Genomic DNA, 25,424 nt, shown 5'->3' with positions numbered 1-25,424 from the left:
AAGCACTACCCACTATGCTGATCTTAATTGGGCTAAGTTGAAGAAGAAATTAGAATATCAAAGAAGTAAGAATGGCCATCCAAGTCCCCCAGCTATTCAATCATATCAGCATAACATGTACCCAGTTGTGATCATACAACAAACAAGAGTCTTTTCCATGACCATACGAGACAAAGGAGATCCTGTAGATCCTACCCTGAAAGGGAATGGTGTCGGCAATACAACCTTGTAGAGTCGCAGAGCCATACAGCATACAAGCAGACCCTTCAGTCCAACTTGTCCACACTGACCATAATCACAACCAAAATTAGATCCACTTCCCTGTGTTTGGCCCATATTCCTTGAAACCTTTGCTATTCATGGACTTACCCAAATGTCTTCTAAAAGTTCGAGTTGTACCTGCATATCTCACTTTCTCTGGTGACCATTCCACATTTGAACCAACCTCTGAGTGGAAAAAGTTGTCTTTCAGTCCCTTTTAAATCTTTCTCCTCTCACCTTTTAAAAAAATTTGCCCCCCAGTTTTGAAATTCCCTATCGTAGGGAAAAGACTTTGCTATTCGCCTTATGATTTTGGCTCTCATGATTTTATAAATCTCTATAAGATCAACTTCCGACATTCGATGGGAAAAAAAAATCCCAGCCTATCCAATCTATCCTTATAACTCAAGCTCCCCAGTTCTGGCAACATCCTGATAAACTCTCTCCAATTTAATAATATCCGTCCTATAGCAGGATGATCAGAACTTGTCACAGCACTCCAAAAGTGGCCTCACTTCAACATGATATCCAAGTCCTGTACTCAAGTTAACTAATTTGTAAAATTAGATCACATGAGATTCAGGGTGAGCTTGCCGATTGGATACAAAATTGGCTTAAAGTCTTCTTAACCACCCTGTCTCCCTGTGATACAACTTTCAAAGAATTATGGATCTGAACCCTTTGGTTTCTCTGTTCAACAACACTACCCCAGTCCTACCATTAACTGTATAAATCCTATCCTTGTTTGTTTTGCCAAACACAACACCTCACGCTTATCAAAATTCAGCCCCATTTGCAACTCCTCAGCCCATTGACCCAATTGATCAAAACCTCTTTGTAATCTCAGATAATCTTCTTCAATGTCGAATTTACCACCAATTTTGATGTCATTCACATAATTACAAACCAGGCTTCCTAAATTCTCATCCAAATCATTTATATAAATGAACAAACAAAGTGGACCCGGCACTAATCCCTCACCACTAGTCACATGCCTCCAGTCTGAAACCAACCCTCCACTACTGCCCACTGCCTCCTACTATCAAACCAACTTTGTATCCAATTGAAAAACTCTCCTGAGTCCTATGAGATCTAACTTTACTAATTGGTTTACCATGCGGAACCTTGTCAAAGCTTTACTAACGTCCATGTAGATATCCACCACACAATCAAGTTAGTGAGACATGATTTCCCATGCACAAAGTCACACTGACTATCCCTAATCAGTCATTGCCCTTCCAAATGCATGTAGATCCTGTCTCTCAGAATCTCCTCCAACAATTTACCCACCACTGACGTCAGACTTACAGGTCTACTGCTCCCAGGCCTCTCGTGACCAATAGTACAGCAACCATGCCAAATGCTTTCTTGACCATCCTGTTGACCTGTGAGCAGTGGTGGATATAGAAATGTCCTAGAGTCACCCTGAAATTTCCATTCTTTATTTTCATTCACGGCAATGTATTTATTGCCCATCCCTAATTGCCCAGGGGGCAGTTAAGAGTCAGCCACATTAGCCTGGGCCTGGAATCAAGGCAGCAGCAGCTTCCTCTCCTACAGGGGCAGCACGGTGGCTCAGTGGTTAGCACTGCAGCCTCACAGCACCAGGGATCTGGGTTTGATTCCAGTCTCAGGTGACTGTGCAGAGTTTGCATGTTCTCCTCATGCCTGCGTGGGTTTCCTCTGGGTGCTCCAGTTTCCTCCCACAGTCCAAAGATGTGCAGGTTAGTGCAGATTGGCCATGCTAAATTACCCGTAGTGTCCAGGGATGTTTATGTAAGGCCAGTCAACATGGGAAATGCAGGAGTAGTGAAAAGCTCTTTGGAGAGGCAGTGTGGACATTTAGCCTGTTTCCAGGGGATTCTATGATTAAAGGGAGGATATTAATGAACCAGATGGGCACTTTTTGTTCCCCAGAAAGTCAGCAATAGCTTTATGGTCACCATACAACTCTTAATTTCCACGTTTCATTTGAAATTTGCCTTTGTGGGATTTGAACGCAGTTCCTCACAGCATTACCTGGGTCTTACAATTAATAGCCCAGTGATATTACCACTAGGCCAACCTCTCCCCTTTAGTCTGACTTCTTCTGTGTGTCACCTTCCTTCACGCCCACATTAAATTCCACACTGAACAATCCCTCCCCCTGTAATCTCCTCATCACTCTGCCTCTTGTTCATCCTGTTACATCCGGCTCCTCATAAAGTCTTCTCTGTAGTTCTCTTAATAATTCCTCCCTCTTTGGGCTCACCGTCCATTTATCTCTTTTAATTTGGTCACGCACCTTAGAACATTTATTTTCCACGTTAAAGACTCAATGTAAATGTAAGTCTTTGTTGTTGTTTTAGATTGTCATTTGCCACTGACCTGGCTCGGGGAATGGCTTACCTTCATCAGCACAGAATTTACCACGGGAGGTTACACGCTATGAACTGCATCATCGATGATAGATGGGTCTGCAAAATCTCAGGTAATTTCAGTCATGCAAGCTGGCCAGGATAATGCAATGCAGCATCACAGTCAGGATGGCTCTCTGAATTGCTGTTTCAATTTTACTTTGTAAAGATTACGGCTTAGCAGCTTACCGAAAGGATGATTTTGAAGAATTTTCTCCCACGCTCAATGCAAGGGCAAGAAGCATTTACTGTGCTCCAGAAGCATTTACAGGCTTGACTTCCAATGTTACCCCAACTGCAGATGTTTACAGGTAACTTCGCTCCAATACAAACTGCTCCGTTCACTGGTTGCTTATAAGGTTGGGATGATAGTTAATGGAGATGTATTGGGTTTAACAGATTTAGAGAGGGCATGGAAAATGGGGAGAATATTGCGGTTGGTCTTTGTGGGACACAGGTTTGGCCTTGGCTGGGTCTATTCTTTTGTAGTAATGTCAGCACATTGGACAGGGTGAAGGAGTGGGAATGTTTCTGGGCATGATAGACTTCTGTCTCCTGAATAACTGAAGCAGTTAGAATCTCCTTGAGGATAAAGGAGCTAAGAAGGGATTTGATTTAGATTAGATTCCCTACGTTTCACCCAACAAGTCCGCACCGCTCCTTGGAGCATCCCACTCAGACCCATCCCCCTATAACCGCATTACCCCTGAACACTGCGGGCAATTTAACAGGCCCGATCCACCTAGCCTGCACATCTTTGGACTGTGGGAGGAAACCAGAGCACCCGGAGGAATCCCACACAGACACGGGGAGAATGTGCAAACTCCGCACAGACAGTCACTCGAGAGTGGATTCGAATCTGGGTCCCTGGCCTTGTGAGGCTGCAGTGCTAACCACTGAGCCACTGCGCCACCCTAATTTAGCATTCAAAATCCTGAGGACTCTGCATAAAGAAGGTAGGGGGAAAAAAAAGATTGTTCCCATTGGTGGAAGGATCAAGTACCAGAGGGTATAAGGCAACTAGGAAAAGATCCAGAGGAGCCATGAGGAAAAACTATTGTATGCATCAAGGTGATTAGGATCTGGAATGCATTATCGCGGTCTGTGTTCGACACTAGTTCATTCATGGTCTTTATAAATGGAATTGGATATTGGGAGGGCAAAGATTTGCAGGACTGCAGAGAAAAATGGGAGATTCAGAGCAGCTGAATTTATCCTGCTGAGAGGTAGCATTAATACTATGGGCTGAACAATCCCCTTCTAGATTGCAACCATTCTGTCTTTCTACTATTCCATGTGCTTCTGAGTATCATTGGTGGAAAAGGATAGGAATCCGATCTGTGATTCATAACAACCCTCTTCATCCAGAGAGTGGTTAGAATTGATTTGATTTAATTTATTGTTATCACATGGACCCGAATACTGTAAAGATCCAAGTAAAGATTTGTTTTGCATGCCATTTGGGGACTTAACAAACAAGGACATGCAGATCATAGTGTGCTTAAACAGATACAATGTTACAGCTGCACCGGAGGTGTACTGAAGCAAGATCAACATTAGATTTGAAATTTGAGAGGTCCATTCAGCAGGCTACCAAGAAGGAGGAAGAAGCTGTTCTTGAACCTCTTGGTATTTAAGCTTCTGTACCTTCTGCCTGATGGAAGAGGTTGGAAGAGAGTCTAGCCGGCATGGGAGGGAATATGTTGGCAGCCTTTCTGCAGCAATGAGAAGTATAGATGAAGACAATGGATGGAAGGTTGACTTGCCCGATCGTCTGGGCTGTGCTCACAACTTTCTGCAGTTTCTTACAGTCCTGGGCAGAGCAGTTGCCGTACCAAGCTATTACGCACCCAGGTAGAATGCTTTCTATGGTGCATCTGTAAAAGTTGGTGGAAGTCCTTCTGGACATGCTAAATTTCCTTCTGCTCCTGAGGAAGAGGTTGTACCTTCCTGACCGTTACATCTACAGGGGAGGACCAGGACAGATTGTTGGTTATCATCACTTCTAGGGACCTGATGCTCTTGACCCTCTCCACCTCAGCTCCATTGACGTAGATATGGTCATGTCCTCCTCCTTCCTGAAGTTAGTGATCAGCACTTTAGTTTTGCTGACATTGAGGGAGAGATTGTTATCTTTGCACCGCAACATTGTATCTTACAATGTATGACAAGCAGTTGAAGTGAATTGATGAATTTACAGGTAATTTAGATAAAAGGCATTGATAGACTTAAGTGAGTATGATGGGCAGATATTAAAAAGTAAACAGACAGTGAGGAAAAATTCAGTTTTTAGTAGCACTGGAAACACAGGGATGGATTTTTCTTCTTGTTTCTACAGGACAATTGGACTCAGGAGTCGGGATTTCTTTAAATTCAAGGGTGGAGAGGCTCTCTGATAATTGTTTTGGCTGCTGCTGGGATACTGATGCAGGATGCTGGGTATGGAGGCAAATTGGACTGAAGTAGCTGACCTTTCCCAGATGACATCAATTTTTGAATCAAAACAATATGTACAACATAACACTCTCTAAACCCCACCTCATCAATCCATGCTATCTCATGCCTTGCAGACACCCACCATGACCCCTCATGCCAACCGAGAATTTCTCAAGAATGGGCCAGCGATTTTTGTAACACTCTCAAGATTGGATGTTGTGGAATAACCATAACATATGGATAGTAAGGTATTGCAGTACAGCATCAGTAGCCGTGCCTCTGAGCTCTCAGTTCGAATCCCACTTCAGAGTTTGATTGCCTAGGAAGAAGTGTTTGGCCAAACATGTTAAGACTTTTCAGATGCACCAAGGGCATGTGGTAAGAGGGTGTAAAGCCTGGTCAGCAAGTGATGGAAAAAAAATTTGTTGGTTCAACTGGGAGACTTTTGTTTGGTTCATTTCAGGATGCACATGTTGGAATAAGACTCTCCCATCGCTTGTCAAGATGGGTGAATCAATCTAGTGGAAGAGCTGAACGTCATTTTAATTTGATTTATTAATGTCACATGTACCTAGGTACAGTGGAAAGTTTTTTTCATGCAGTACAGGCATGAGGGTAATAGAACGGAGCGAGGAATACAATGTTACAGCTGCAGAGAAAGCGCACAGCGTGCGAGATTAACATTAAATTTAAAATTTGAGAGGTCCATTCAGAGGTCTAATAACAGTAGAAAAGAAGCTGTTCTTGAATCTATTTGTACACGTACTCAAACTTTGATATCTTTTTATACATTTTCATTCATGGCATGAACTGGGATTGTTTTCTTTCAAGTGAATCTGAAAACATGTTTTTTCTATATTCAGCTATTCCATTATACTGCTTGTAATTGCAACACGCTGTGAGCCAGTCTCAGTAAGTATTTACCCATCTTGGTGGTCAACTTTTACAATACAGTTCACAACCTTCATGAACCAGGATTAAACTGCATTTTATTACATCCACTTGTGTTCAAGGGGGACATTGACCTCGATAAGGTTGCACCAACTTGGCGTCCCTGCCTTCCCGAGATTAATGATGAAAAGCCCAATAGTGATTGCCCAAACCAGGGGGATTACACTGAGGTAAGCTGCCTGCTCAGTAAAACGAGATCCTGCACAGTCATTTAATGAATGCAAGCAGTCTTAAGAGGATTTAGCTGGAAATTCAAATACAATTTGCCACCCACTAAAGCATTTTAAATAGTGGTTCTTCGGTAGCAGAAGGGTTGGCGTCTAGAAGGTGCAGACAATAGGCAAAAGAATTTTGAAGAGACAATTTTTCTACATGTGGAATGCATGGCCCTAAAGTATGTTGGAAGCAAATTTAATAATAATCTTCAAAAGGAAATTGCCTAAATATTTGAACAGTGAAAAAAATACAGAGCTTGAAAGGAAAAGTATTTGGGTCTAAAAATGCTTAGGGTGGTGGTAGAAGGCTGTTTGTGTGACTGGAGCCTGGTGTGCAGTGGTCTAGCACAGGGATCAGTGCTGGGTTCCTTATTGCCTGTGACATTCAGAACTGACATTGATGAGAATGTTGGGGGGAGGGGGGAAGATAGAGTAGTTTAAGATGACATGAGATGAAGATTGACTGGGTAGTTGACATTGAAGAGGAAGGTGTTAGGGTACAGGAAGATATAGTCAGTAAAGGTGGAGCTGGAAAAACACAGCAGGTCAGACAGTATCTGAGGAGCAGGGAAGTCAAAGTTTCAGGTCATGACTCAATCAGTCCTGGAAAAGGTTTTCACCCTGACACGTTGACTTTCCTGCTCTTCTGATGCTTTTCCAGCTCCACATTTGTTGACTCCAGCTTCCAGCAACAGCAGTACTTACTGTCTCCAATTTACAGGAAGATACAAATGTTTTGGTCTCATGAACAGATCAATGGCAGATGGAATTTAATCCTGGTAAATGTGAGGCAATGTACTTTGGAAGACGGAATAATCTAAGCGAGTACTTCATGAATGGCAGGACAATAGGAAACTCAGAGGGACAGAAGGATCTTGGTGTGCTTGCCCATAAACCCCTGAAGGTGGCAGGACAGATTAATAGGGTAGTTCAGAATGCAAAGCAGGCACTTGTCTTTACCAGTCAAGGCATGGATTATAAGAGCAGGGAGGTCATGCTGGAGGTGTACAGGGCAGGACTATGGTTAGGCCACGGCTGGAGCACTGTGTGCAGTCCTGGTCCCCACACCACAGGAATGATATGATTGTACTGGAGGAGGTGCAGAGGAGGTTCACCAGGATTTTAGCTGGGGTTGAATATTTCCACAATGAAGAGAGGCTGGATAAGCTCAGGTTGTTTTCTTAGGAGCAGTTAAGGCTGGAGGGTGGGGGATGGAGGGCAACATGATTCACATGTGTAAGATTATGGGGGGCCATATACAGGGCAGAGATTAGATAGCAGCTTTCCCCTTCTTTGAAGAGTCAATAACAAGGAGATAAAAATGTTAAGCTCAAAGTCAGGAGGTTTAGACCAGATTAGAAGGATTTTATTTCACCCACAGAGTGATGGGGATCTAGAATGCTCTGTCTGGGGGGCGCTGGTTGACGCAGGAAACCTCCACTTTTAAAAAGTACTTGGATGAGCATTTGCAATGTCATAACATTCAAAACTATTATGCAAAAGTGGGACTAGTGCAGGGTTAAAGTAGTTTAAGTTGAGAAGACTAGATGGACCACTCTTCTGCACAATTCTATGATCCTATGAACATTTGAGTGGAACAGATGTGAACTAGAACAGGCAAAATCGTATTGTGATTGGATGGTACAAAATTGTTCGTCATAAACACATTTGTGAATTTGCATGGCAATTTTAATGCAATGCTCGTTCTTTTCCTGAAGCTAATCAAAAGGTGTTGGACACACAATCCTCTTATGAGACCCACGTTTGAACAAGTTAAGAAGATGCTTGAGAAAATGAACCCCAACAAAGTAAGCCCAGTTGACAAGATGATGAACTTGGTAAGATGTTTTTTTTGGATTAGCTAACGAATTGCAAGAAAGTGGGTCAATCAGAATTATTTTCAAATTCTTTCTGTATATTTAAAATCCAAGCTTGTCAAACTGAGGGATGTCAGAGCTGGAAGTGTAAGCATTTGGTTTTCAGGCATTAGACAGATACAACCCACGGTGTGACACAGAATAGGTTCACAGATACACAGGACAATTTGCCTTTGGGTAGTGCCTTTTATAGCCTTGTGCCACACCAAGGCACTTTTTAAAAGTTATTCATTCAGGGGAATGATTGCAGCATTTATTGCCCATACATAATTGCAGAGCACAGTTGAGAGTCAACCACATTGCAGTGGGGAAGGAGTCACGTGGATTCACAGGTAAGGATGGCAGATTTCCTTCCCTAAAGGATATGAGTGAATCAGATGGGTTTTACAGCCAAAGTATAATCATAACAGTGGGGAGAATATGGCCAACAAATTATGTGCAAGTTCCCACAGACAGTAATACGATAATAACTGGGTAATCTGTTTCCAATTATTTTTATTAAGGGTCATATATTGACCAGAATATCTGGGGTGAACTCCTGTCCACTCCTTTGGACAGTGCCTTGCTATATTTGATGAAAGCGTTTGGTACACCTGCCTTCATTTGTCAGTGTGCTGAATGTAGGGTTGGGATGGCATGTTACGGCTATACAGGACATTGGTTAGGTCACTTTGGAATAATGTGTTCACTTCTGGTCTTCCTGCTGTAGGAAAGATGTTGTTAAACTTGAAAGAAATCAGAAAAGATTTAAAAGGGTGTTGACAAGGTTAGAAGGTTTGAGCTATAAGGAGGGATTGAATAGGCTGGGGCTTTCTCCTCTGGAGTGTCACAGGCTGAGGGGTGACATTATAGAGGTTTATAAAATCCATGAGGGCACGCTAGGGTAAATAGACGAGGTCTTTTCCACAGGATAGGGGAACCCAAAATTGGAGGGCATAGCTTTAAGGTGAAAAGAAAAAGATGTAAAAGGAGCAACTTTATCAAGCAGTGGGTGGCATATGTATGGAACAAGGTGCCAGAGAAAGTGGTGGATCTGGTACAATTACAACATTTCAAAAATATCTGAATGGATACATGAATAGGGAGGATTTAGAGGGTTATGGGTCAAATGTTGACAAATGGGACTAGATTAATTTAGGATATTTGGTTGGCCTGGATAAGTTGGACTGAAAGGTTTATTTCTGCACTGTACACCTCAATGACTCCATGACATTGACTTGAGAGAGTAGACAGGGGCTTGGTTAAATGTCACAGCAGCGAGGTGGTACCTTCAACACTGTGGGCTTTGATTTTTGTGCTCCAGGATAAGGATCCCCTGTCTCAGAGGTGAGACAGCTGCCCAGTGAGTCACAGCCTCCCCCTTCATTCTATCTTACCATCTGAGAACAGCATTACCTATTGCGACAACAAGGTGTAGAGCTGGATGAACAGAGCAGGCCAAGCAGCATCAGAGGAGCAGGAAAGCTTTCCTGCTCCTCTGATGCTGCTTGGCCCGCTCTGTTCATCCAGCTCTACACCTTGTTATCTCAGATTCTCCAGCATCTACAGTTCCTACTATCTCTAACCTATTGCAACGTTACTAAACACCTCCACCGTCACGCACAACATCTTCCGATTACGCACCATTCCATCTGTAAATGTACTGACAAACATTTGTCATCGCCAGGCCTGACAGAGCTGTGAAAATCCTTCACCACACAGACTGCAATTGTGCAAAGGCAAAGATTCAAGGAAAACTAATGTTTGGCAGCAATTGCCAGCCTTATCAATGAAACAACCAAATAAGGAACCAATGTGAAATAACTGTGTATTCTCTCAGTCAGGCCTTGATCAGCACATGTTCACCGGACAAAATGGATTACAGCTTCAATTTGGATCATGTAGCTTGGGACAAATCAAGCGTATTTTGTTTTTCTGATTAATAAACAATGTCATAGTGCAATGGGGAGGTAGATTTCTAGACTTATCCCGTGCCCGGCTCGGGTTACACTTGTCTAATAGTGGGTGCAAGTTTTGTTGTAGTGGTAGTGCCCTGCCTCTGAGCCAGGAAACCTGCATTCAAGCCCCTCTTGTTCCATGTCTGTGTTACAATAACTCTGTAAATGTTGATTGGAAAATAGATACACTTGTCTGTTGAGCATTTACTAATGATGAAAATAATCTGGCACAGGACGCCACATCGAAATAATTTGAAAGCAGTTGTGAGTGCAGTGAAAACAGGGTGAATACCTTGTGTAGATTAAGGGGATGGACATCAACTACTTTAACCCTATCGCTGCTGAATGGCCACACATTCCCATTGGATCAATTCACCCGGCCTCGGTTTCATCAACAATCATGCCATGGCTGTGTGCATTGATGCTGATGTTGCAAAAATAGTGCCTTAATGAGAAACGTCTGCCCGATCTGACTTTTCAGTTGTCCTCATTTCCAAGGATCGAGACATGGACTCCCCATTGAGACCTCTGAGGAAGGCTCACTGGACCCGACATGTTAACTCTGACTTGTCTCCACAGACATTGCTAAGCCCGCTGAGGTTTTCCAGCCATTTCTGATATTGTTTCAGATTCACAGCATCCGCAGTTCATTGGTTTATTTTTTGACTGCCCCATTGGATTGATCCATGCTGTGGGTGAAGGTCATTGGTAGTTTGCGATTACCTTCTACAGGATGCCTGATCAGAAGACCATCCCAATCTTATTGCCTGCGTGTGGGAAGGATTTACAGACCTGGCATGACACTTCCTCTGAAGCAGACAGGATTTGTACCTGGGCCTCCTAGGTCAGAGGCAGGACACTATTACTGTAGCACAAGAGCTGATGGCCTCCGGTATATTCCATTTTATATTATGGGATCCAATAACTTTTGGCTGTTGTTTTACAAAGATTGGTGCAGTTGTGGACAGTGAGGAGGATTGTCAGAGGATACAGCAGGATATAGATCAGTTGGAGGCATGGGCAGAAAAATGCAGATGGAGTTTAGAACATAGAACAGAGAACAATACAGCACAGAACAGGCCCTTCGGCCCTCGATGTTGCGCCGACCTGTGAATTAATCTAAGCTCTTCCCCCTACACTATCCCATCATTATCCATATGCTTATCCAGGGACTGTTTAAATGCCCCTAATGTGGCTGAGTTAACTACATTGGCAGGCAGGGCGTTCCACGCCCTTACCACTCTCCGAGTAAAGAACCTGCCTCTGACATCTGTCTTAAATCTATCACCCCTCAGTTTGTAGCTATGCCCCCTTGTACAAGCTGAAGTCATCATCCTCAGAAAAAGACTCTCACTGTCCACCCTATTTAATCCTCTGATCATCTTGTATGTAACATCTGGACAAATGTGAGGGGATGCACTTTGGAAGGTCACATAGAGGTAGAAATTGTACAGTGAATGGCAGAACCCTTTAGTGTATTGAAATGCAGAAGGATTTGAGTGTTCACTGAAGGTGGCAGCGCAGGTAGGTAAAGTAGTAGAAAAGGCTTATGGCATGCTTGCCTTCATTGGGGGACTTTAGCTATGAAGGAGGGTTGGATAGACAGGGCTTATTTTCACTGGAACACAAAAGGTAGAGGGTGACCTGATGGAATTTTATAAGATTGTGAATGGCATGGATAGAGCGGAAAGAATGAGCCTTTATTCCAGGGTGGAGGGGACACAGGTTCAAGGTGCAGGGGGAAGGTTTAAAAGAGAGGTGTGAGATAATTTTTTCACACAAAGAGTGGTGACAGCCTGGAATGTGCTGCCAAAGGAGGAGTTGGAAGCAGATACAGTAGCAGCTTTCAAGAAGCACCTGGACGAATACATGAACAGGAAGGGAACAGAGGGATATGGATCCTGTAAGTGAAGGCACTTTTAGTATGGAAGGGCAAAATATGTCAATGCAGGCTTGGAGGGCCGAAGGGCCTGTTGCCGTGCTGTACTGTTCTTTGTTCTTTTGTTCTCCATTTACAGAATTCACTAATCAGTACCTCTCCTGATTGTACGTTGACCCAGAACTCTTCTTTCTACTTAGATGGAAAAGTACAGCAAGCACCTGGAATCTATTGTGGCAGAAAGGACTCAAGACCTACTTCAGGAGAAACAAAAGACAGATTCCCTGCTTTACAGTAAGATACTCCAGTTAACATTCAGTCTGTATCATTGCTGTGAACAGAACATTCCCTGTCTGTGAACCTGATTTGATGGTTGTGTTGTTGTTAATGTCACCAGGCATGTTACCAAAGCAAGTCGCTGATGATCTTCGCCAAGGGATTACCTCACAAGCTCAAAGTTATTCAAATGCTACTGTGTTTTTCAGGTGTGTCATTTGGGTATTGTGAGTCTGATTTCACTCTGATGATGGTGGTGGCATTGCTTTGGATGTTGGTGTCCCTGTTGGCACCTTTCTCAGTTACTGTCAAGTCAATGCATGTGAAATAAACTGCTTTATATGTTCAGTGATGACTTTTCACCCTATACCCTGGTGGGATGTTAGCCAAGGAGAATGAAATACTTCCTATTCAAACATTCCTAAAGCAAACACAGCATAGATGCAAAGCAAACCTCAATGTTTCTATCCCAACTTCAGAGTACTGGGCAGAGACCATGAAGATAAAATACCTTCATGGGTCAGGGCAACATTACGGAGATTGGAACAAAGTTAAATTTTAAAATTGATGATTTTCAAAAGTGAGTTCAGATGAGGGGTCATTAATGTGAAAAGGTAACTCTGTTACTTTCTCCATGCTGCCTGACTAGTTGAAGGTTTGCAGCGTTTGAGAACACAAGTAAGCCATTAGACTCTTCAAGCCTGCTCTACCATTCAGTAAGAACTTCTCATGTATAAAATGTTCTCTACTTTCTCCAATAATATTATCTGAATGGTGTCAGTTTAGGAAAAGGTAAGGTGCAACAAGAGCTGGGTGTCATAGTGGAACAGTCACTGAAGATTGGCATGCAGGTACAGCACGTGGTGATGAAAGCTAATGGAACGCTGGTCTTCATAGCGAGAAGGATTGAATGTCAGTGTAGGGATGCCTTATTGCAGTTATACAGGGCCTTGGTAAGTCCACACCTTGAGTATTGCGCGCAGTTTTGGTCTCTTAGTCTCAGGAAGGGCACCTTGCTATTGAGGGAGTCCAGTGAAGGTTCACCAGACTGATTTCCAGGATGGCAGACCTGACATATTAGGAAAAACTGGATCAACTGAGCTTGTATTTGCTGGAATTTAGAAAAATGAGAGGGGCATCTCACATATAAAATCCTGATGGGACTGGACAGGGTGGATGCAAAAAGGATGTTCTTGATGTTGGGGAAATCTAGAACTAGGAGTCAAAGTCTAACAATAAGGAGTAAACCATTCAGAACTGAGGTGAGGAAGAATTTCTCTACTCAGAATTGTGAACCTGTAGAAATCTCCCCCACAGGAAGCTGTTGGATCCAGCTCATTGGATAGATTCAAGAGGAAGCTGGACATGGTCCTTGTGGCTAGGGGGATCAAGGAGTATGGGGAGAGGGCAGTAATGGGATACTGAGATTGCACGATCAACTATGATTGTATTGAATAATGGTACAGGCTTGAGGGGCCAAATGGCCTATCCTTGCACCTATTCTCTATGTTTCTACATCTTCCATTCATTAACTTTTACACAGTTTTTCAATTTTGCAGAAAAAAGACTTATTTTGTCATGCTCTCATCAGGTAAAGGTAAAGTCACCATAGTCCTACCTGACTATTGGTTGCTCTTTTGTTAGAGAGAAAGAGGGAACTGGTGGTGGTCACTATGTCTCAGGTAAAGGTAGATGTTGCAAAGGTTAGGACCTTCATGGTAACCTCAACTGGTGCAGGAATTAAACCCGTGTTATTAGCATCATCCTGTATCAGAAATGAGACCAGCCAATTGAGTTAACCAGTCCCCTGCGCTCAACAGGCCACTTCACAAGAATAACAATGTAAAAAGAAGACACCACTTCTATATTGTATGATAAAAATGTTCTGATTGGTTGGCAAGTGGACTTTATAAATCAGCAGGTCCATTTCTTATGGTATAGAAATGTTCCACTTTACGGTGATATTTGTTATACATGTCCCAATGAGTGACATTCTTCACCACCTTCTCAGCCAGCTACATGTGACAAACTCATCATGAATTTAGTGTTTGAAACTAAGAGCTCCTTGTATGTTTTTCTCCTTCAAAGTGATATAGTTGGATTCACCCAGCTCTCCAGTGCCAGCACGCCTTACCAGGTGGTGGATTTCCTCAACAGACTCTACACCTGCTTCGATGCTATCATTGATAACTACGACGTCTACAAAGTTGAGACAATTGGAGATGCATGTAAGTGTATTTTACAGTCAGGTAACTGCGTGAAGCCATTTCACAGATAATTCTACTTATTTTTTGATTTCTGCTGCAAGGATCTTTCACAGAGTGAAGATCCAAGGTTTATTGAACAATGCAGTTTTATTTAAACTAACATTTTGGACATGACAACTTTTTGATAGATCGCATTAATGCCTGTAGAAAACCCCAGGTCCCTTATTAAGATAGGGAGCCTTAGGAGTGTATCAGATGCCCGTTTTGGGTTTTTGAAAATTCTTCATTCAGGAGATGTGGATGTCGCTGGCTCATTCATTGCCTGTGACTCTTTGCCCGTGCAAAACTGGTGCTTGTTATGCCTCATGGCCAGAATGTCATATGCTTTAAGAGTCATTTTCATGAATTAATCATTGAATCATAGCATAGAAACACAGAAAACAGGAGCAGGAGTAGGTCATTTGGCCCTTTGAGCCTGCTCCACATTCTATAGGATCATGGCTGATCATCCAACTCATTCCACTGTTCCCTCATTCTCCTCATGTCCTTTCAACCCCTTTAGCCTGAAAAAGCTATGTTTAACTCCTTCTTGAAAACATTCAATGTTTTGGCCTCAACCAGAGAATTCCACAGACTCACCACTCTCTGGGTGAAGAAATTTCATGAGCGATTCAGTGATGGCAATACCATTGAATGTCAAGGAGCAATGGATAGATTCTACATTACTGGAAATCGTCATTGCCTGGAACCTGTGTGTCACCTATCAGCTCAAACCTAGATGTTTTCCGGGTGTTGATGCATTTTGACATGGCCTGCTTCGGCATCTGAGGAGTAATGAATGGTGCTGAACATTGTGCAAGCATCATTGAACATCCCCACTTCTGACCTTATGATGCAGGGAAGATGATTGATGAAGCAACTGAAGACGGTTGGGCCAAGAACACTACCCTGAGGAACTCCTGCAGGCATGTCATGGAGTTGAAATGACTGACCTCCAACAACCACGACCATCTTCCTATGTGTCAGGTATAACTCGAACCACTGGAGAGTTTGACCCCTGACACTCATTGATTCCAGTTTTGCCAGGGCTCCTTGATGTCACACTTGGTCGAATGCAGCCTTGATATCAAGGGCTGTCACTCTCACCTCACCTCTGGAATTCAGCTCTTTTGTCCATGTTTGAACCAAGGCTGTAATGAGCTCAGGAACTGAGTGGCCCTGGCAGAACCCAAACTGGGCGTCACTGAGCAGGTTATTACTGAGCAGGTGCTGCTTGGTAGCTCTGTTAGTGACACCTTCCATCACTTTACTGATGGTCGAGGGGAGACTGATGGGGTAGTAATTGGCCGGGTTGGGTTTGTCCTGCTTTTTGTGTACAGGACATACTTGAGCAATTTTCCACACTGTCAGGTAGATACCCGTGTTGTAGCTGTTCTGGAACAGCTTGGCCAGGGGGAGCAGCAAGTTCTGGAGCATGAGCCTTCAGTATTATTGCCGGAATGTTGTCAGGGCCTGTAGCCTTTGCAGTATCCAGTGTCTCCAGCCGTTTCTTGATCTCATGTGGAGTGAATCGAATTGGTTGAAGACCGGTATCTATAATGCTGGGGACCACTGGAGGAGGCTGAGATGGATCATCCACTTGACATTTCTGGCTGAAGATTGCTGCGAATGCTTCAGCCTTATCTTTTGCACTGATGTGCTGGGCTCTTTCATCATTGAGGGTGAGGATATTTGTGGAGCCTCCTCCTCCAGAGAGATGTTTAATTGTCCACCATCATTCACAACTGGATGTGGCAGGACTGCAGAGCTTAGATCTGATCCATTGGTTGTGGGTACACTTAGCTCTGTCACTTGCTGTTTCTGTCATTTGGCGTGCAAGTAGTCCTGTTTGGTAACTTGGTTCTTATTGTTAGGGTCAAGATACAGCTTGATCTCAGTTGGTATGTGTCCTATGCTAATTTATGACTTTTATGTTTAACTGCCATGAGTGCTGTCCATTTTATTCTTATCCAGCCCACCCAGAACAACTGAGAGCAGATACCAGTTCCTTCTGAATCTGCAGGGGGCAAGAACAATGAAGGAATTAATAGTTACTGGGATAATGGATTTCCTGTTGGGATACTAACCAGGTCTTATATAGGGCAGCATGGTGACTCAGTAGTTAGCACTGCTGCCTCACAAGCACTTAGGGACATAGGTTCAATTCCAGTCTGTGTGGAGTTTGCACATTCTTCCTGAGTCTGTGCAGGTTTCCTCCAGGTGCCGTGGTTTCCTCCCACAGTCCAAAGATGTGCAGGTTCGGTGGATCAGCTATGGGAAATGCAGGGTTGCAGGGATAGAGTGCGTGTGGGTCTGGATGGGATGCTCTTCGGAGGGTCAGTGTGGACAAATGGGGCTGAATAACCTGCGTTCACACTCTAGGGACTCTATGATTCTAGGTGTTCCGCAGGTTGAACTTTCTGATTGTCAGACTATCAGGTTTACCAGTGTTGGCTATCTGCCCAGTATATCTAACTGACCCTTCCCCCTTCTACCCACCCCTGAAAGTTAACATGCATAGTGCAATACGTAGAGGTCATGTCCCTGTCTCTGTAATGATTGCCACTAAATATTGTTTAAATATGTCTTTCTGTTCAGCTTGCGAGTTGCCTGAGGTGTGAGAACTTAGAGCCAGGATTTATTTATTTATGAAGTAAGCAGTGCAAAGGACATTCCTATCAAAAGCCTCCAACTAATTACTGTGAAAGAGTGGGTTGAGGAATGTTGTTATCTTGGAGATAGCAAGAACTGCAGATGCTAGAGTCAAAGATAATAGTGTGGAACTGGAGGAACACAGCAGGTCAGGCAGAATCAGAGAGAGCAGGGAAGTCGATGTTTCATGTCAGGACCCTCCTTGAGCAAACCTGAAATGTTGATAAGATGCTGCTTGGCCTGCTGTGTTCATCCAGCTCCACACTTTGTTATCTCAGATTCTCCAGCATCTGCAGTTCCCATTATTTCTGTTACAATGTTGACTTTCTGGCTGCTCTGCTGCCTGACCTGTTGTGGTCCTCCAGCTCGACACTGTATTGAGTGCTTCATCTTGGAGCTCAATCATTTCGCCATGCAGAAATAATAGTAATTCCTCCCATTGCATTCATACAACATCTTTCAGATAAAAGGGAGATTTCTGGAGGAATAGAATTGAAAAGCAGAGAAATGGTGTCAACCTGTGTAAATTTAAGGCAGTTGAAATAAATAAAAACAGACATTGATAAATCCAACTATGATTTCAAAGGAAGCTTTTTTTACTGTGAGAGTAAGGGTAATGTGGAACAGAGATAGAAATTGCTGGGAAAACTCAACAGGTCTGGCAACATGTGTGCAAAGAAAGCAGAATTACATTTCAGTAAGAGATACTAGGAATTACCAATGCTGGAGAATCTGAGATAAAACGGTGTGAAGCTAGATGAACACAGCAGGCCAAGCAGCATCAGAGGAGCAGGAAGGCTGACATTTCGGGTCAAGGCCCTTCTTCTTACATTTCAGTAACTGTTTTCTCTCCACAGGCCTGCTGAGTTTTTTCCAGCAATTTCTGTTTTTGTTTCTGAGTTCCAGCATCGGCAGTTCTTTGGTTTTCTCGTTCAGGGAGAATGTGGGACTGGTTCCCCTTTGGAGTAGTTGAGATGGAAGAGGTTGATGCATTTAAGGGTAAGCTGGATATAGACAAGAGGAAGAAAGAGAAGGATAAGTACATGAATAGGAAGGTTTAGAGACACTTGGGCCAGGAGCAGGCAGGTGGGACAAGTTTAGTTTGGGATCATATTTGGCATAGATTGGCTGGTCTGTTTCTGTGCTGTATGACTCCATACCAAGAGGGTCCCTTAAAGAAGCCTGTGACGCGTATAAACAACCGTTTAGGCCAATTAGATTGAGAGATCTGTTTCTGTGCTGTGGACTCAATTTTATTGGAGATTTTTAAGAACACTGTGTGCTTTATATATGTCTGGATGACTTAAGGACAATACACAGTGAGCAAATTCTTCCAACAGTGACTAGATTATACTGGGCTAAAACTCAATTTACTGTTATTTTTGGCCTTTGACTGTGTGGCTTTCAGCCAGGAAGAATGTTTTTTAAATAAGTCTTCATTCTCTGCAGATGGATTTGCATCATAAATCCCTGCTGCAAAGCATAAAGACAGCTCTTAAATTAAATGGTTAACCTATTTGACACCACTTATCATTATTTGGCTGACTATATTGTATGAGACCAGTTTCATGCATATTACATTACGGTTCACAAAGAACACAGGGACAGATGTAAGAATCCTAGATATTCCAGGCAAACAATATCGCAAGTGTTTATTGCAGTCCACAACAAAAACGATTCCTGTCAAACAGCTATGGCTATTCCTGCTGCTGTGTGTTAATGATAACATTTAATGATTCTGTATGGGCTCTGTGTTCCCAGTCAGATGTGAAGGGAACAATCAAAGTGCCAGCACAACATTAGAAGTTCTTTACAGCAAATTGACAAACGTCCTTACTGTATCCAAACCGAAAGAATAAAGGTCACCACAAAAAAAATTAATGCTGTGATTATCTTTTAATGGAAATGAGAGTTGGCCTTTGGTTCCCTTCAGAAGGAAAAATTTAAGGACTGTTTTGTGAAGGTTTTAAATACGCTGAGCGATTTCCTAGTTCCGTCTCTCTGGTTCAGCTTTAATTCAGTTGAAAAGAAAACTAGACTAAATCTAAAACACAGTTCCTGCTGCTCTGTTTGTCTGAGCTTCATAATTCATATCAATCAAGCTTAGCAGGGCACTTCAGGAAAGCAGTACTATCCAGGATAAACCAGCACACTTGACTGGCACCCCCATTGACATCCTTCAATATTCACTCCTTTCACCACCGACACTGAGTAGCAGCGCCTGGAAGATGGACTGCAGCAACTCACCTAGTTTCCTTCACTAGCACCTTCCAAACCCATGACAATCTCTCTCTAGAAGGACAAGGGCAGCAGATACATGGGAACACCACCCCCTGCAAGTTCCCCTACGAGTCACTCACCATCCTTCACTGTCCCTGGATGTGAAAATCTTGAAAGATGTCAATGTGGATCTACCTACAGCATGTGGACTGCAGCAGTTCAAGAAGGCAACTCACCAACACCTTCTGAAGGGCAGCTAGGAAGGGCAATAAATTCTGGTCCAGCTAATGTCGCCTACATTCTTTGAATGAATAAGAAGTTGGTGGATGTAAAAAGTATTGAATTTTCAGAATGCTTTTGATAAAAAGAACACCACGGAAGGTTCTACGACAAAACTAAAGCACATGAGGCAGGAGATGATGGACAGCGTGGAATAACAATTGGCCAACACAGAGCAGGAATAAAAGAGTAATTCTCACACTGACAGAAGGTGACTAGTGGGGTATTCACAAGGATCAATACTTGGACCCAAGCTATTCACTGCAGATGACAATGATTTAGAGGTGCCAATCAAATGTGATTGATTCAACTGCACAGAGACCAGTATCCCATCACCATATTACCCTTTGTTCACTCATGCATAACTCACAGAATGAATAGAACGTCTGACTCTCCTGTTTATATCTGTCAGCCAGGACTCCCTAATTGGGGCTGTTCATCTGGGCCAATCAGGAAACTCATACGCTAAGAAGTCCACCTGACTGATCTCGTTGCAATCACAACAGTAGTATTTCCAAGCTAACACAGTGCGGAGCTGGAGGAACACAGCAGTCCAAACAGCATCAGAGGAGCAGGAAAGTTGACGTTTTGGGTCGGGATCCATCTTCAGAGCCTGACCTGCTGTGTTCCTCCAGCTCCACACTGTGTTATCTCTGACTCCAGATTTGACAGTTCTTACTATCTCTGAGTAATATTTCCAATGATGACGCAACGCTAAGTAGAAATATGGACTAAGAAGAAGAAGCAAAGTGGTTTCTAAGAGATTTGGACGGGCCTAGTGAATGTGTCAGTTTAACTAGTTTGTTAGGAAAAACCAATGGACAGACGTTACAAAGTGTATGTGTACAGAGGGAACGAGGTGTCTTTGTCAGTAAGTCACTGACGGCGAATTTGCAGGCACAGCAGTCTAATGATATATTAGTCCTTATTGTAGGAGGACTTGCATTCAGCTGTAACAAAGTCTTGCTTCAATTGTAAAGATTAGTTAGATTACTGCTGGAGTATTGTGTCTGAATTTCATCCCCTCATTTTTACGAAGGATATTGTTACCATCAAGGGAGTACATTGCAAATTGGTTCCTCAGAAGAATGAGGTGGTTTCTTTGAAAAAAGAGGATAGAAATGGGTCAGACGTTTCCCTTGTTTGCAGAGACCAGAACCAGGGAAAAGTTTCAAAATCAGAGAAAAATCACTTTGGACCAATTGCTTGTAGAGAGATTGTGTTTTTCTCAATGGTGTCAAGCTTCTTGAGTGTAGATGGAGCTGCACCCATCCAGGTACGTGGAGAATATTCCATCACACTCCTGATCTGCCTCGTGGACAGAACTTAGGGAGTCAGTGAGTCAGTTATTTACTGCAGGATTCCTAGCCTCTGATCTGCTCTTGTTGCTGCAGTATGTACATGGCTGCAATGAACTGAAATGGGTTGTCAGGGAGGTATCCTGTGGGTGGTGGGCAGGCTTTGGGGGGAGTCAGGAGGCGAGTTACTCACCACAGGTTTTCTAACTCCTGACCTGTTCTTCTAGCCACTGCATTCACGTGTCCTTCTCCCTTTCCCCCTGGCCAGGGAGATGTTGCTATGAGTAACCTCAGTCCCGATTGCAAACTGCAGTCAGAAAGAGATAATGGGAACTGCAGATGCTGGAGAATCCAAGATAATAAAATGTGAAGCTGGATGAACACAGCAGGCCAAGCATCATCTCAGGAGCACAAAAGCTGACGTTTCAGGCCTAGACCCTTCATCAGAGAGGGGGATGGGGTGAGCATTCTGGAATGAATAGGGAGAGAGGGAGAGGCGGACCGAAGATGGAGAGAAAAGAAGATAGGTGGAGAGGAGAGTATTGGTGGTGAGGTAGGGAGGGGATAGGTCCGTCCAGCAAAGACGGACAGGTCAAGGAGATGGGATGAGGTTAGTAGGTAGGAAATGGAGGTGCGGCTTGGGGTGGGAGGAAGGGATGGGTGAGAGGAAGAACAGGTTAGGGAGGCAGTGACAGGCTGGGCTGGTTTTGGGATGCAGTGGGGGGAGGGGAAGAGCTGGGCTGGTTGTGTGGTGCAGTGGGGGGAGGAGACGAACTGGGCTGGTTTTGGGATGTGGTTGGGGAAGGGGAGATTTTGAAGCTGGTGAAGTCCACATTGATACCATTAGGCTGCAGGGTTCCCAGGCGGAATATGAGTTGCTGTTCCTGCAACCTTCGGGTGGCATCATTGTGGCACTGCAGGAGGCCCATGATGGACATGTCATCTAAAGAATGGGAGGGGGAATTGAAATGGTTTGCAACTGGGACCTGCACCTCCCAAGCAACATCAGAGGAGCAGGAAAGCTGACGTTTTGGGCCTAGACCCTCCTTCAGAAATGGGGCGGGGGGGAAGGGGGTTCTGAAATAAATAGGGAGAGAGGGGGTGGCAGATACAAGATGGATAAAGGAGAAGATAGGTGGAGAGGAGAAAGACAGGTCAAAGAGGTGGGGTTGGAGCCAGTAAATGTGAATGTAGATGGGGAGTTAGGGAGGGGATAGGTCGGTCCAGGGAGGATGGACAGGTCAAGGAGGCGGGATGAGATTATTAGGTAGGAGATGGGGGAGGAGGGAACAGATGGGAGGAAGAACAGGTTAGGGAGGCAGGGACTGTCTGGACTGGTTTTGGGATACGGTCGGGGGAGGGGAGATTTTGAAGCTTGTGAAATCCACATTGATACCATTGGGCAGCAGGATTCCCAAGCGGAATACGAGATGCTGTTCCTGCATCTTTCGGGTGGCGTCATTGTGGCACTGCAGGAGGCCCAGGATGGACATGTCATCCGAGGAGTGGAGGGGGTGCTGTGGTGGGAGTTGAAATGGTTTGCAACTGGGAGGTGATTTTGTTTGTTGCGAACCGAGCATAGGTGTTCCGTAAAGCGGGCCCCAATCCTCCGCTTGGTTTCCCCAATGTAGAGGAGGCCACAAAGGGAACGGCGGATACAGTATGCCACATTACCAGATGTGCAAGTGAACATCTGGTTGATGTGGAAGGTCTTCTTAGGGCCTGGGATGGGGGTGAGGGGGGAAGTGTAGGGACAGGTGTAGCATTTCCTGCAGTTGCAGGGAAAAGTGCCGTGGGTGGTGGGGCTGGAGGGCAGAGTGGATGTGTCTTCAACAGTGTGGACCCTAAAATTTGGAATTCCCTCCCTAAGTATTTCACGTATCACCTCTTCTCAGATATATAGGGGAGTTGACAGCCTAGTGGTGCAATGATTGGACTGTTCACCCAGCGACACAGGTAATGGTCTGGGGACCCGTGTTTGAATGCTGCCATGGTGGGTGTTGTAATTTGAATTCAGTAGAAATAAGAGTCTAAAAAATTGATTGTTGGAAAAACCCATGTGGTTTATTAATGTTCTTTATGGAAGCAAGCTGCCAACCTTACTAGGTCTGGCCTACATGTGACTCCAGACCCACAGCAATGGGGTTGACTCTTAAATATTCTCTGGGGCAATTGGGGATGGCCAATAAGATGCTCATCTAACCACAAATGCCCACGTCTTGTGAATGAATGAAAGAAAGTTTGTTTATCTACTTTTTAATCTGCTGTTTGACTTAACACCTTCCTGAGTAGTCTAATTTTGCCAGATAATCTTTCCTGCAACTTGCCTCGGGATGTTTCAACTTAACAATGGGGCTTTACAAATGCATGTTTGTTGTTTCACAGTATAAGATGGGCCGGTGTTCATTCAACTGCAGGTGGGATTGAGCAGAAAAGCCCTTTGAGAAATGCAGAGAGACAGCGCCTGCACTCTGACAGCGCTCTCCATTCTGCTGATGCTGTCTCTGCTGTTTCTGCCCCCAGATATGGTGGTATCAGGAGTGCCAAAAGAGAATGGCATCAAGCACGCGGCCGAGATTGCAAGCATGGCATTGGATTTGGTTGCAGTTTGCTCTTCATTCATCATCCCACACAAACCAGATGTTAAGTTGAAAATCAGGGCGGGCATACACTCAGGTAACTCATTTCAGTTTCTCAGAGGCCCGGTAATTGACAAGTTATTAGAAATCTCCGCAACAGGAAGTTGTCCAATAGCTTTGTCAGCAATTACTTAGCATTGAAAGATGGCTCATGCTCTTGCTGCTGCCTTCTTGATGGTATTTCTTTGATAGTTAAAACCTTAGCCCGTCAGTATACTTTATTCCAAGATAATAAAATGTGAGGCTGGATGAACACAGCAGGCCAAGCAGCATCTCAGGAGCACAAAAGCTGACGTTTCGGGCCTAGACCCTTCATCAGAGAGGGGGATAGGGAGAGGGAACTGGAATAAATAGGGAGAGAGGGGGAGGCGGACCGAAGATGGAGAGTAAAGAAGATAGGTGGAGAGAGTGTAGGTGGGGAGGTAGGGAGGGGATAGGTCAGTCCAGGGAAGACGGACAGGTCAAGGAGGTGGGATGAGGTTAGTAGGTAGCTGGGGGTGCGGCTTGGGGTGGGAGGAAGGGATGGGTGAGAGGAAGAACCGGTTAGGGAGGCAGAGACAGGTGGGACTGGTTTTGGGATGCAGTGGGTGGGGGGAAGAGCTGGGCTGGTTGTGTGGTGCAGTGGGGGGAGGGGACGAACTGGGCTGGTTTAGGGATGCAGTAGGGGAAGGGGAGATTTTGAAACTGGTGAAGTCCACATTGATACCATATGGCTGCAGGGTTCCCAGGCGGAATATGAGTTGCTGTTCCTGCAACCTTCGGGTGGCATCATTGTGGCACTGCAGGAGGCCCATGATGGACATGTCATCTAGAGAATGGGAGGGGGAGTGGAAATGGTTTGCGACTGGGAGGTGCAGTTGTTTGTTGCGAACTTAGCGGAGGTGTTCTGCAAAGCGGTCCCCAAGCCTCCGCTTGGTTTCCCCAATGTAGAGGAAGCCGCACCGGGTACAGTGGATGCAGTATACCACATTGGCAGATGTGCAGGTGAACCTCTGCTTAATGTGGAATGTCATCTTGGGGCCTGGGATGGGGGTGAGGGAGGAGGTGTGGGGACAAGTGTAGCATTTCCTGCAGTTTTAGGGGAAGGTGCCGGGTGTGGTGGGGTTGGAGGGCAGTGTGGAGCGAACAAGGGAGTCACGGAGAGAGTGGTCTCTCCGGAAAGCTGACAGGGGAGGGGATGGAAAAATGTCTTGGGTGGTGGGGTCGGATTGTAAATGGCAGAAGTGTCGGAGGATAATGCGTTGTATCCAGAGGTTGGTAGGGTGGTGTGTGAGAACGAGGGGGATCCTCTTGGGGCGGTTGTGGCGGGGGCGGGGTGTGAGGGATGTGTTGCGGGAAATACGGGAGACGCGGTGAAGGGCGTTCTCGATCACTGTGGGGGGAAAGTGGCGGTCCTTAAAGAACTTGGACATCTGGGATGTGCGGTAGTGGAATGTCTTATCGTGGGAGCAGATGCGGCGGAGGCGGAGGAATTGGGAATAGGGGATGGAATTTTTGCAGGAGGGTGGGTGGGAGGAGGTGTATTCTAGGTAGTATACTTTATTCACAGTATACTTTATTCACAAGACCAGCTAGACAAGGCTTAATAAATAGGTGGTTGACAAACAAGAGGCTGGAAGAACCTCCAATTCTAGAGCCTTGTTCATTGCATTCTTCCTTTGCTTTGCCAATAGTGGCCAAATCTAAGGCTTGAAATTTCCTCCTTAGGCAACGATACATCTTCTGCTGAAAACCTATCTTTTTGATTAATGTTTTAGATCCTCCTCGTCCTAGTATTTCGGCTCTGTGCCATTTTCTGACTCAGCATGCTCCTGTGAAATATGTTGCCTTTTTTACAACATTAAAAACACAGGTTGTTCATG

The 25,424-nt window shown here is 44.5% G+C and overlaps 1 protein-coding gene and 1 long non-coding RNA gene across 2 annotated transcripts in view; one reads left to right on the top strand and one right to left on the bottom strand.

Annotated features, from left to right (window-relative positions):
• LOC125456373 (atrial natriuretic peptide receptor 2-like) overlaps positions 1 to 25,424 on the top strand; it is an 86,847-nt gene that overhangs the window by 39,586 nt on the left and 21,837 nt on the right. The window contains exons 12-20 of the mRNA XM_059648169.1: positions 2,610 to 2,731; positions 2,827 to 2,968; positions 5,957 to 6,005; positions 6,107 to 6,214; positions 7,978 to 8,097; positions 12,153 to 12,246; positions 12,350 to 12,437; positions 14,317 to 14,456; positions 23,447 to 23,599. Of these exons, the coding sequence (XP_059504152.1) occupies positions 2,610 to 2,731; positions 2,827 to 2,968; positions 5,957 to 6,005; positions 6,107 to 6,214; positions 7,978 to 8,097; positions 12,153 to 12,246; positions 12,350 to 12,437; positions 14,317 to 14,456; positions 23,447 to 23,599 (1,016 nt within the window). The remainder of the gene's footprint in view (positions 1 to 2,609; positions 2,732 to 2,826; positions 2,969 to 5,956; positions 6,006 to 6,106; positions 6,215 to 7,977; positions 8,098 to 12,152; positions 12,247 to 12,349; positions 12,438 to 14,316; positions 14,457 to 23,446; positions 23,600 to 25,424) is intronic.
• The window catches only part of LOC125456505 (uncharacterized), a 31,648-nt gene continuing 23,976 nt past the window's right edge, over positions 17,753 to 25,424 (bottom strand). Inside the window, exon 3 of the long non-coding RNA XR_009446087.1 lies at positions 17,753 to 18,130. This is a non-coding gene — a long non-coding RNA (uncharacterized LOC125456505). The remainder of the gene's footprint in view (positions 18,131 to 25,424) is intronic.

This window comes from Stegostoma tigrinum, chromosome 8, assembly GCF_030684315.1.
Source record: "Stegostoma tigrinum isolate sSteTig4 chromosome 8, sSteTig4.hap1, whole genome shotgun sequence".
Lineage (NCBI taxonomy): Eukaryota > Metazoa > Chordata > Chondrichthyes > Orectolobiformes > Stegostomatidae > Stegostoma > Stegostoma tigrinum.
The sequence above is the reverse complement of the archived record's forward strand: the minus strand, read 5'-3'. Positions and strand labels throughout refer to the sequence as shown.